Here is a 13,490-nt window from a genome sequence, read left to right on the forward strand (position 1 = left end):
ATTTACAAGCCCCCCCCCCCCAAAAAAAAAGCGTAGCTGCTGAGGCTGCTTATGTACAACCAAAAACCTCATGGGATTAACTTCATGGAATTTCGTTTCTTGGTTTGGAGGTTTAGGGTCATGGTTTCATGGGACATCCCAGTTATTTGGCCTAATAACATGTTTAGTGCTTCTGTTCTACCTCCTAGTCCAATGTGTAGTGCCTGGGGTTTTAAAAGCTTGGGAGTTGCTATCCAAGGCACAGCAACTGGTCTCTATGCACCTAGAACAACAGAGGAAGAAGGAGAATCAGGAATAGAAGGAAGATACGGAATGTGTGGCTAACTGCGTCCTTGAACTATTGCTTCCTCTGCCCTGAGACCGGAAGAACTAGATGGTATCCAGCTACCATTGCTAAACATTTTCATCAAATATTTCATAGAAGAACCCTGATCAGAAGGGGACAAATGCAGAAGAGAATTTCAAATTCTCATGGAATCCAGACATCCAGGAGCCATGAAGGTTGGAAGAACCCCTGAAATTACTGCCTTGAGATCATCTTTAAACCTTAAACCAAAAATATCCCCTAAAGTCTTCTTAAAACCAAGCAATAGTTTAGTTTAACTAGTAAAAAATGTCTTCCTTCAGCATTTGGTCTTTTAAAAACTATCTACATGGGATCAAATCGACAACGGCAACTTGAAAGGTTAGATAGGAACCTCAGGGAGCAGTGAATTTATGTTAATGGGGGAAGAACAACTCAGAAAAGGAGGCTGAGAATGGTTACACAACTCAAAGAATGTAATGAATGTCACTGTACATGTAGAAACTGTTGAATTGGTGTTTATGTTTTGCTGTGTATATTCTAACAAGAACAAAATAAAAAAAAAAGGGAAAAAATCATATGGAAAATTTTGTAACTTTGAGTTAGGCAAGGATTTGTTAGGATGAACCATAAAAGAAAAAATGATAATTTTGAATTCATCAAAATTAAAACCCTTTGCTCTTCTAAAGACACTTAAGAAAATGAAAAGCAATCCAAACACAGGAAGAAAAATGTACATAAAACATATACCTAATAAAGGTCTTATATTCTAATATATAACTGAACTTAATAAAAAGATGACAATATCAATACAAATGGGTAAAAGATTGTAACAGATACTTCACCAAAGAACATATATGAATAACCAATAAACAAATGGAAATCATTAGTCATTAAAAAAACCAAAGCCATTGCTGTTGAGTCAATTCTGATTCACAGTGACCCTTTAGGACAGATTAGAACTGCTCCATAGGGTTTGGTTAGCAGCCGAGCTGTTAGCCATTGTACCACCAGGGCTCCCATTAGTCATTAGGAAAATGTAAATTAAAATTACAAATGAAATACCACTACACTAGAGTGGATGAATTAAAAAAAAAAAGTGTTGACAAAGATATGGAGCAACTTGGGCTTTCATATCCTATTAATGGGAATTAAAAATGTTACAGCCACCTTGGAAAGTTTCTTATAAAGTTAAACATACACTTGCCATATTCCAAAAACCAAACTCATTGCCATTGAGTTGATTCCGACCCTACAGAATAGAGTAGAACTGCCCCATAGGGTTTCCACGGCTGTAATCTTTATGGAAGTGGACTGCCACATCTTTTTCCTGTGGAGAGACTGGTGGGTTAGCAGCTGAGGCTTAACCACTGTGCCACCAGGGATCCTTTTTACCATATCACCCACTATATTTACCTAAAAGAAATGAAAATACATGTTCACACAAAGATCTGTACACAAATGTTCATACTAGCTTTGTTCATAATAGCCTCCAAAGGGAAACAATATGTTTATCAACTGGTGAATGGATAAACAAATTGTGGTATATCCATATAATGGATAATAGATAAAAACCAATAAAAAGGGATCAACTGTGGATACTTGTAACAATATGGAGGAATCACAAAAGCATTAAGCTAAATGAAAGAAAGGAGATCAATGGTTGCCAGGGGCCGGGGTGAGGGGAAAATATTGACGGGAAAGGGACATGAGGAAACCTTGGATTAATGGAAATGTTCTCTATCTTGATTGTAGTGATGTATACAGTTTTATACGTTTGTCAAAACTCATTGAACTGTATACTTGAAATGGGTGAATTTCATTGAATGTAAATTATACATTAATAAAATCACACTTGAAAAATTACAGTGTGATTTAATGTGTGCATGTGTATGTGTGGATGTGATTTGCGGGGGGAGATAGTCTTTTTTATGCAGCTAATTTTGTAGAGTTTATGACTATAGCCCTATGAAAAGAATGCAGACTTAGATTTCTGCCTCTGTACTGGTTTGAGTGTTAGAGACAATGAAGGATTAATCACATCCGACTTACACTAAGTCCTCTTCTCTTCATTATTAAAGTGACTGTGTGAAATCAGAATACAACATGATATGTCTTTATCTTCTTTCTATCCTTGTTTGAACAAGTAAGGCAACTGAATAAATTAGTTCTATAGGCAGATGTACCAGATCATTAATAAAGACTTAATACTTAAATAATCTGTATATGAAGGCTGGGGAGCTCTAATAAAACAAATTTCAGGAAGTCTACTTTTGATATAGCATTTTCCATGAACATTTTGCTATTAACAGTTTCCACAACTGAATTCCAACTCATTTATAAGATATTCAAATGATAAAAACTCACAATTTGGACAGTTAATATTTTTTTGCTAATGTACCTCACAATAGATACATGACTGGTACATACATATCACATGTTAAAATGAAGCGTCTTTTGAGAAAATATTTTTCTAAGGAATAGACACATGGTACAAATCAAAAGAGAAAGATCTTATACATCAGGGTGTCATGCTGGGCCTTAACTGAGGAAGAAATGTGTGCGTGGTTGGCATCCAGCCCCAGGCATCTATGTACATCAGCTCGTGGGCAGTGATGTGTGTCTGCAAGGGGATGAGAAGGAGAGGAAGGTGGAAAGGAGTTCATGTCCATTTTCCAGGTGGCCTGAGAGATTGGGTCTGGTTTGCTAGAGAAAACAGTCACAGACAGAAAGCGAAGGGACTGTTGTTGATGAAGCAACTTGGGAGTCTGAGGACACAAGCAAACCTATTTCAGAGCCCGAGTGAAGAAACTTGACAGAAGTTGGACAAAAATCTCTCTGCATCTATTAAAACAGCAGCAGTGTCCCTCTAAATCAATAAACTATACCACCAGTGTCTGGTGAAACAGCAAGGATGCAACCTTATGTGGGCACTGGCTGAGCATCCGCAAAGGTTTCCAGAGAGTGAGCATGTAGGGAAGGTATTATTTTTTGTTCAGTGTCTGTATCTCGACCCTATCCTGAAGGTAGGGATTTTGCCTACTTAGTTCATCATTGTGTCCCTAGAATCATGCACATAATAGTCATTCAATAAAACTCTGTTAAAGAGTAAAGCAAGAATGGACTGGGTTTTAAGGTTGTCTGGAGTATCACCTGGGGACAGCTAGAAATAGCTTGAAGATACCTGTGGACAGGGATACTAAGATATCCAACAATTCAGCTTCAGGCTGGTAACATTTCTATATTAATGAAACTGTGACAACTCTGCCCTTTGGCAGGTAAAGCCTAGGGAACATTCGGATTACATTTAGAAAGCTTAAGTTTGTTTGAAATGCCTTTAAACTGAAATACCATTTCCATGGGAGAATATGAATTGCACATTTAAAAAAAAAAAAAACGGTTGAGTCGATTCCAACTCGTAGCAACCCTACAGGACAGAGTAGAACTGCCCTATAGGGTTTTCAAGATTCGAACAGCTGACCTTTTGGTTAGCAGCTGAACTCTTAACCGCTCCTCCACCAGGATTTCTGAATTGCACACAATACAGGTAAATTTCAAAACTAAAACAACCATGTTATTAACATGGGACATGCTAACACCTTTTTTTTGGAAAAAAAAATTTTTTTCTTTCGGTAAAATTCACATATCATAATATTCACCCATTGTCAGTTGTACAACGGAACAATTTTTAGTAAATTTACAGAGTTGTATAATTATCATCAGAATCTAGTTTTAAAACATTTGCATTATTCTGAAAATCCCCTTGAGCTCATTCCAGCCAATTAGAGCTGTCACTCCCAGCTTTTGGCAACCACTGATCTGCTTCCTGACTCTGCTTCTTCTGGACATTTCCTTTTTATTGAGCAGTGTCCCATTGTATGGATATACCAAATTATGTTAATCCATTCACCAGTTGATAGACATTTGGATTATTTCCAGTTTTTGGCTATTATGAATAATGATGCTATGACCATTCACTTACAAGTCTTTATGGACAAATGTTTTCATTTCTCTTGGGGTACATTCCTAGGAGTAGAATTGGGCTGTACGGTAAGCTTCTTTTAATTTTTAAGAAACCTCCAAACCGTCTTCCAAAGTGGTTGTACCTTTTACATTCGCTCTAGCAATATGTGAGAGTTTTGCTACATTCTTGCCAACGTTTGATATCATCTGTCTTTTGATGGGTATGTGGTGGTACCTTAATATGGTTTTAATTATATCCAGCGAGCAGCACCATGGAAGAAAGCCATGGCAATCTACTTCTGTAAAGATTATAGCCAAGAAGACCCTATGGAGCAGTTCTACTCTGTAACACATGGGGTCATCGCCATGAGTCGGAATTGACTCGATGACAACAGGTTATGATTACACATTATGCAAAGCGACACTCGGTGTGTGTGGAGATGGATATTTTTCATAATAAAGTGTACTTAAAAACTTAAAAGGCTTATTTCTAGTTTCAGTTTTTTAAAGGAACCACTTCCAATTGATATACTATTCACTAGCAAAAAATGATAATAATGTTTTTCTCTGGTTCTGATATCTTGTGCCAATTTAGAATTTGATAGTGTAGACTCCAGAGCTAGACTGAATTTTAATCCTTCCTCATCAACTTACTTGCTGAGTGACTTTTGCTTTAATTTTTCTCTGCCCCAACTTTTTCATCTGAAAAAATGGAGCTAATATTATCCACCACATAGTGTTGTTTTGAGACAACATATGCAAAATACTTAGAACATATAAATGTATATAGATTTTGAAAGGTTACAACCACTTGTAAAAACAAATTCATCATAAGAAATTGGAGTACACTATTTTCTTCTGTCTCCTCTCTTAGCATTACTAGGTGCTCTTTCACAGGTCATCCAGAGAATCAATAGATTTTAGCAGATCAATGAACAACATGGCTACTATTTTTTGCTACTAAAAATGTTCTAGTATGGCACATTTTGACTCAAACTCATCTAAAGTGGGTTGGGAAAGAATTCCTGAGAAATATAAATTTGGTTGAGAGGGGTGGATACTAAAACAACTGAAGTCCTTCTGAATTTTGAAATGGTGTAAGTCCTTTATGACTTAACTGAGCCTCATCCACAAAACACACCAAACCAACCAACCAAAACTAAATGCAACTATAGCCAAACTCTTCAAACTCTCATTGTCCATTTATTGAAGTTTTCACAGTAAATGAATATTAAAAATTCATACAACTCAGTCTGGTTTCATTCACTTTAAACAGGTTAATTTACCAAAAAATAAAGATGCTAGGTTCAAGTGTTTAACTAGTTCTAAGTGTGAAGACCTCCAGCACGGTCACTTGGTAGGTATAATCGTGTGAATGTACTTCATGGTAAAATTTAAAGCTTTCATTTTAGTTTATACAAATTAGCCCAATTCCTTGCTAAGGATTATTTTTCTTGCTTTCTCTCAAATGATCAGTCATTTTAAAACTATGTCACAGATAATATGAAAGCTACAGTAATGCCAATGTATCAAGACCATTTACCATTTAGGGATTTAGATTATGTTGAACTGGAATGGCAATATGCTTATTTACTTAATTGAATGAGAAAATTCCATTTATGTAGTTTGAAGATTATGCTGTTTATGTCAGGTTAGATTCAGACTCCCAAAGAAAATCATATTTGTTCTCTTCCATGTCCAATATGTCTATTTAAAATCCATGATGATGTTGTTGTTATGTGCTATTGAGTTAGCTTCGACTCATAGTGACCCTACGTATCATGGAAGAAAGCGTTGCCTGGTCTTGTGCTATGCTCACAACCGTTGCTATGTTTGTGCCCAATGTTGCAGAGACCATAATAATGACATTACTAAGTCATTTTTGGGACATCTAGACTATCCAGTGACTTTGTATGAAATTTGGAAGTCTTGGACCATTTTCGTTAGTGATTGTGCAAAAGAATAAATAACACTTGACAATGGAAGCTTATTACTATTCTTCTTGAAAATAATTTTGATACTGGAAATTGCTATATTGAATATGATCAGTTTAGAGATCTCTTAAATTTGAGAAGTCTTTTATGCCAAGATTGTATACTAAAACCTTTGTAACAACCTATTTTCATTCATTCATTCTACTGTGTGCCAAGCACTGGGTTCATGTGGGTTAGTTAAGAATTCATATCTGTTTGCAGTTCAGTATATTCTTATTAAACACTTTTTATTTATTTATTTTTTGCACCAAAGAGATAATCTTCACTCTCACTAGCAGGAAAATCAGTAAGCAATATCAAAGTGTACACAGGATCTCTTGACAACTGGGGTATATGGCATTTCCGAGAACATACATTTCTATACCCCCAGCCACCCCCCAACATTTTCAAAGCACCAGAAAAGCAACTATCAAAAGGGTTACTGCACGAAAAGTAACTAAACTCTGAGAGGATTCAGATAAACAACGGCAAAGGGCGTGAGGTGAAGGAGGAACAATTTAGTCCTAAGAAAATGGCATGAAACTTCCAAATATTCTACAACAAGCGCACTGCTGGTTTTTATACGACATGCCAGGCCAACTGATGACTGACAAGAAAATAGAAAAAGAAACTGAGTGGAAGTGCATTATCTCTATCAGCAGGGTGAGGGCTTGGGCAACCCTGCTGGACCGGAAGCTGCGATGTCAGGGACTACACATATCTTATCTTCCTACTTCACCCACTGAGCCCCCAACCAGGTTAGAGAATCATATAATGGGCAATTTTAGCCAGATACATCTCAGCTGCTCTTTGTATACAACACATGGCTTTGACAGTAATTCTCTTCGGTTTAACACTGCTTTTTCTTGGCAGTGGAGATGAATAAAAAGCTTGCTGCTGAGCTGGATACAGAGGGGACAAATACTCAGCATGCAGGTCAAGGACCATGCCGTAAAGAAAACAGAGATTATGTCTTTATAGAATACTTCTTCTGAAATACAATGCTTTGCTATACACTCTATTAAAAAAAAAAAAAAACCCAGAGAAAAGCCAATAGAAATAGAAAATAAAAGTTTTTTTTTTTTTTTTTCTTTTTCCCTAAGAGATGCTTAAAAAGACATAAAGCAGAAAGTGGACTTGAATTTCTAACTGCAAGGTAAAATCACTCAGCTTTCTTTAAGGTCAAGCTGAATGTGAAATTTTAGTGTCCGTGTTGGTACTTGAACTAAGCTCTAACAGCACTTGTAGTGTTGGAAACACACAGGTCAGAGGTTAATGGTATCAACAAAGCAAATGTCTCTCAGTATGGACACTCAAAACTCCTGAGTTTCACCTATTCCTTTGTCCTCTAAACCAAAAATCAACTCAATGGCACCCAACAACAACAACAACAAGAAAACAGTCAACTTGACAACCGCATCACCAAGCTACAATTTCTCTAAAGTCAGCTCTTTGTTGAAGCTTCAATCAATTAATTAGAAAATGAACTTACGTTAAAGCTTCAGAGTAATTATAATGAGGAGACACTCCTAGAAACTTCTGTACTTCATCCATCACTGTAGCTGGATCGGTTCTTAGCTGCTGCCCATCGACAATTAGCAACTAAATTACCAAAGAAATAAACAAAAAAGGACAATGCATGTTAACTGTACAATGAAAAATTTCTACAGTTTGAACTTACTCAGTGAGAGACAGGGTCCTGAGGGGATTTACATGCATGGTTGTTAGGCTTAGTCAGGTCATCCTCATTAACGACCTGGAACAAGAAATAAATCACCCCAATTAAATGCACTCATGTTTTATAATCTGAAAAGTACTGAAATCACTAGAAAAACAAAGAAGTCATTTGAAGGGACCAAAATAGCTTAGAAAGGTGACTACAAAATCACAAATGGAAACCAAGGTGAAAAACAAACCAAACAATGATTCCGTCGTTCAAGCTGGGAAGGCGTGAAGTAGAAAATAAGAGTTTATAATAAGATCTGACGTAATGAGATGGAGGACATATTATTCTTCACGTGTCCTTTCAAGAGTGGCCCTGTAAAGTTTTAAGAAGTGCTCTGATGATCTATTTGGAAAAGAAGGTAAGACTTTCAGAGAACCTGAGTGAGGACAGTAGTGCCACAATAGACTAAGGGGGAGCATTTGCTCATTACTGTGGTGAGGGAGAGGAGTGGATCCAGCAAGATAAGATTATGGGGACCATTATGGAAACCCACAAAGCCTGTAATGTAACACTTCCCCATACCCTTCCCTGATATTCCATTCCATTTAGTCTAGACCAGCACTGTCAAGTTCTGCAATGAACCCTAAGTGTAGAACAGACATGTTCTACACTTACACACTGGGTAATATGTGGCTATTGAGCATTTGAAGTGTGGCTAATGGGAGAGAGAAACTGAATTTTTAGTTTTATTCAGCTTTAACACAAATTTCAGTAATCGGCAAAAAAAAAATTTCTTTTTTTACAAGTGGTTACTGGCTATCATATTCAACAGTGCGGTTCTAGGCACGCATGCATACACCACGTTGGGTGTGACAGGGTTGCTTATGCAGTCCACTCTAGGGGCTGATTTTAGAGTCTAGGCTGATGGCCAGGTGAAACAGAGGAGCAAGGAAGCCAAGAACAACGTAAGACTTCTGAAAAATTGAATAAGGTGGTTCAAAATGAAAATAAACGCACATAATTAAGCAAAACAAAATTTGTCTTGTTTGGTTAAGAGGTTCTCAAGTCTTCTTAGAATAAGTATCAGGGCTCTGAAGCATTTTACAGTCAGGAAAGATAAGTACTAGAAAATAAAGCAAGGAGAATTATCCTGAAATACTCTTAGAAAGAAATGAAACAGCTTTTCCACCTCTGCTTATTTATTATTCTTTGCCATAGTCTCATTATTTACAACTAAAGAGTAAAAGCTAGTAAAGGTTTTAATGAGTAAAAATTTCCTTTATCCCAGAGGCAAAGTCATCAACTTAATGAGATTGTAACACAGTGGAAATTCTTCTTGCTCGGTACCTGAAAGGGGGGGAAATAAACAAGCCATCTCTCGATGTGGCTGGCATACCACCCGGGGACCAAACATCTCTTCTGCAAGGCTCTAAGCTCGGAGGGTGCACCGGGACCAGCTGAGATTACTTCGTAGAAGCTAAACTTCAGAGCTGCAGGGTCTTCATGCGATCGCTGATGCTATGACGAAAAGGTGGATGATTAAACTATCTGGAACCACAGGCATGAATTATTAAAAACCAATCTTTGTGACAAGTCTCAAAGCTAAAGGAAGTGCCTCACTGCTCGAAAGTTACTTGTTCTGCAATTAATAAAGGATGACAATGTTTGCTTCCGGCATCGGGATTGGAAATTATGCCAATGACAAGAGTATATTTTTGAGAAGTTACTTGGTAGAGGCTGAATGCTTCTAGGGAGGATTTTTAAACCAACTTTTTTGAGCCAGTTTCCTTAGTGTGTACATTTTATTCTGAAAGTAAACTTCTGAAGCTGCATGAATGCCCCCTTTTCAGCCCATCAGCAAACCATTTATTAACTTCAGTGACTATCCATAATGCACAAAACACTCTACTAGTTCTGTCAAATAGTTTTGCTCCATCCGGTAATGTAGTTTTAGATTAGAAAAGCTCCGGCGGCTACTTTAAATGGAGAAACTACTGAAAACTCTGACACGTACATTATCTGAAATTCACAGCTTTTATCATATATTACCTAGCATCTAAAAGCCAAAATTTTCTTATCTAATGGTGACCTTTGTGGTGAATCAGAACCATTTATTGTGCAGAAAATGCAGAAAGCAGCAATCCAAATAAGAAAGTGTTTCATAATGGCTCAGGCTCAAGCCCATGGGTTTGGGGAAATCACCTTTTCCTTAAATTGCTCAACAAATATTCAGGCTTAGTGGTGGGTTTGTGGATGTTTACCACGTCTAGTTGGAGAGCAAAGCTGCTGCAACTGGGATTCAAATTACTGCTCTCAAACTCTAGCGGACTTTGTTAAGCCCGCGTTTTGCCACTGTGGAGTAATTTATTGGCAATATTTAGGACATTTTGTTAGCTTGCAGCCTCGAGACTTCCTTTCTCAGTAAATTCTCAATTTTTCAGGGGCTAAGCAGTTGCCAAGCTCCAATTTTCTTCTTTTTCTTTGAGTCAATTAAGGCTTATTTCTCTTTTCTCAAGATACCTGGTGGAAAGAAGTAAAAGGCTCAAAATCCAATCAGTCAATTTGCAATTCTGTATATTTGGATTTAAAATAAAATAAAATAATAAAAAAAAAAGGCTCCAGGAGTTTGGGATGAATGATTAGCACGGAATTGTGGATTTTCATGGGTTTTAACTTCTAAGATGTCTCCAGTCCCTATTATGCAGGTTATTATCAATATGTCTATTTAAAATTCTGTTTCATATGACCTTCCCCACTCTGTCCCGGCCATGAAGTCTTCCCTGACAATCCCTCATTTTGTGAACCTGTAAAATCACTTCTGTTAAAAAAGAAAAGAAACCTTATTGTCTAAAATCATAGGTTGTCAGGAACTTTGCAGTTGGAAATCGTGTCAGTGAAAATGGGGCATCCCACTTTTGCCTGAAGGATCTGAGCCCTGTGAGCACTTTAGCAGGGAAATGGCCTTGATTTCCACACAGGTGCAGAGTTTCAGATAAGGGTTTTTTGGACACAACATTCTGCATTTTATCTTAAATTTATACTTTCTAAGGAAATAGGACCCTTAGCCCACTTTTCAGCCTTGACCTGCTGATAACCCCTATCCACATAGCCCTGCTTCATACCTCTCAACACACTCCTTCATTTTAATCTAACCTAAATTTCTCCCCTCACATTTCCTGTTATAACCCCAAGGGATGCCCATGGTTCCTCTGGTATTTGGGCTCCCTTGCTGCAGCCAGTTAACAAACCTAAGTTGTGGTCCTGAGATTTGTCCTTGGTGGTCATTATCAGAAGGACTTTATCACTGTAAACTCCCATAGCACATCGTCTGTAGCTTATGTGTCACTTACGACTTTCTAACTTGTATCCTGGTTATTTATACATATTTCCCCAAAAGAAGCAACCACATTTGAAAGTAGCATCCACATTTATCTTAGAACAATATTTTTCCCACCAAATACCAGTGGCCATCGAGTCAATTTCGACTCATGGTAATCCCATGTATGCAGAGTACAACTGTGCTCCATAGGGATTTCAATGGCAGATCTTTCAGAAGGAGACTGCCAGGCCTTTCTTGTGAGGCACCTCTGAGTAAATCTGAACCACCAAACTTCTGGCTAGTTACTAAGTTTGTTAACTGTTTGTACCACCCAGGGACTCTACTTTGTACACAGTAGGCATTATTTGATGAATAGATAAACACATGAACATTAGGAAAGTGTGTTTTAAATTACAATACTAAGGAATGATAACTAAGGATCCTAGAGGCTACAGGCACTTACTCCGTTAATGTTATTATGCTCTCATGTTTATTTTGGCTACTTTTATTGAAATTTTCCATTTGGTAATAAAGCCATCACGAGTCAGATTTTTTTTTGTATTATTTCTAATAATGTGTTAAGGTAAAAATGTATTTGTTACATAGATCTTATTATTAGAGTCTTAAATTATTTCAAAGTGATTGTTTCCATACTAGTTTCTAATCAGAAGCATAATGACAATGAGTGTTTAAGGAAGAGGCTTAGAGCAGGGTTTAGATTGGTTAGGCCTTCAGGGATGAAGAATTCTTACATTTAGCTTTGGCATTAAGTTGTTTCTTCACTGTTTTTGTTGTTATGTGCCATCAAGTCGATTCTGACTCATAGCAACCCTATAGGGCAGAGCAGAACTGCCCCATAGGATTTCCTAGGCTGTTTTAATCTTTATGGGAGCAGATCACCAGGTCTTTTTTCCAGTGGAGCCATAGGTGGGTTTGAACCACCAATCTTTTGGTTAGCAGCCAATTGCTTAATCATTGCCCTACCAGGAGCTCTTGTAGAACAAGGGTCGTCAGCTTCCCTAATAAGATGGACTGGGAAGAAAGGTCTGGTGATTTACCTCTGACAATTGGCCTGCTACCTATCACGGGGATGGCTCAGGACTGGGCAGCATTTTGTTCTGATGTGCATTGGGGTCACCATGAGTACAGGGGCAACTCGGTGGCAGTGGCAGCTAACAAGAATGGCAGAGCTGGGGTCAACAAACTATATAGCCCATGGGCCAAAGTCAGCTTGCTGCCTGTCTTTGAAAATAAATTTTCATTGGAACGCAGCCCTGCTTACTTATTTACATACTGTCTGTGGCTGCTTTTGTGTTACAACTGCAGAGAAGCAACAGAGACTGGATGGCCTGCAATGCCTAAAATAGTTTCTATCTGGACCTTTACAGAAAATATTTCCCACCTTCTGTTTTAGAGAATCAATCATAATTCTCATCTGTAAAACTGAGACAATAATAGCAGCATTACATGTGTTAGATAAAAAGTAACGACTTTAATTACTACAATATTTTACTCAAAAAATGCTGATGTGTAGAAGCACAGATATACAACTACACAGATATACATACAACTATATATTTTATTTATTGTATTTTAATTTAATATCTTCATTACATTAAGCAAAAATGCAATTAGTTTCTCCAAAGAAACAAAGACAAGTTTATCCATTTTTCTGCAGTTACTGAACAACTAGAAAATCTTTCGTTATAATCATAAAAAAAATAAAAGGAGGTGGTTATTGCTTAAAAACCATCTTTCATTTTCCGTACTCCCTTTTTATATCCTGTCTGTATTTTCCTTACCTGGTACCAGGAGTATGCTCGGTCTGATGGATCAATGAGAATGGTGATGATCTTGGCTTTGGGGACCAGAGAAGCGGCTCTTTTAGGAGCTTCCTCTGAGTGGAAGTAATTGGCACTCTTCTCAAACAGAAAGTCAGTGGTGACATTAGACGGGACTGGGAAGAAATCCATATACCTAGAAAAGGAGCGTTTGTCTTAAAATAAGACCAGTTTTCATCCTTGTCCTGGTGGCTGAAAATGTTAAAAGTGTCCCACAAATCCATTTATTTTCTAAACAAAAGCCTTTTTCCTTAAGGCATTTGTCCCAGATGATCAGCAAGAGAAAAATATCCAGAATGCTAGTGATGTATTTTGAAAATGTTTTTCTAAATACTTTTTTTTTTTTTTGGTTTTGGTTTTTCTTAATATCAGGAAAAAAAGGCTGAGAGATAACAAAAATGTAGACACAGGGTGATCAAACTAC

General features: G+C 37.3%; 1 protein-coding gene across 4 annotated transcripts in view; it reads right to left on the minus strand.

Moving 5' to 3' along the window:
• LOC100675289 (N-deacetylase and N-sulfotransferase 3) overlaps positions 1-13,490 on the minus strand; it is a 229,973-nt gene that overhangs the window by 17,459 nt on the left and 199,024 nt on the right. For all 4 annotated transcript variants that reach the window (XM_064285411.1, XM_064285410.1, XM_064285409.1 and 1 more), the window contains 3 exons: positions 13,028-13,202; positions 9,254-9,424; positions 7,733-7,842 (listed from right to left, as the gene is read on the minus strand). In XM_064285411.1, coding sequence (XP_064141481.1) covers positions 7,733-7,842; positions 9,254-9,424; positions 13,028-13,202 — 456 coding nt within the window. The remainder of the gene's footprint in view (positions 1-7,732; positions 7,843-9,253; positions 9,425-13,027; positions 13,203-13,490) is intronic.

This window comes from Loxodonta africana, chromosome 5, assembly GCF_030014295.1.
Source record: "Loxodonta africana isolate mLoxAfr1 chromosome 5, mLoxAfr1.hap2, whole genome shotgun sequence".
In the NCBI taxonomy this organism is placed as follows: domain Eukaryota; kingdom Metazoa; phylum Chordata; class Mammalia; order Proboscidea; family Elephantidae; genus Loxodonta; species Loxodonta africana.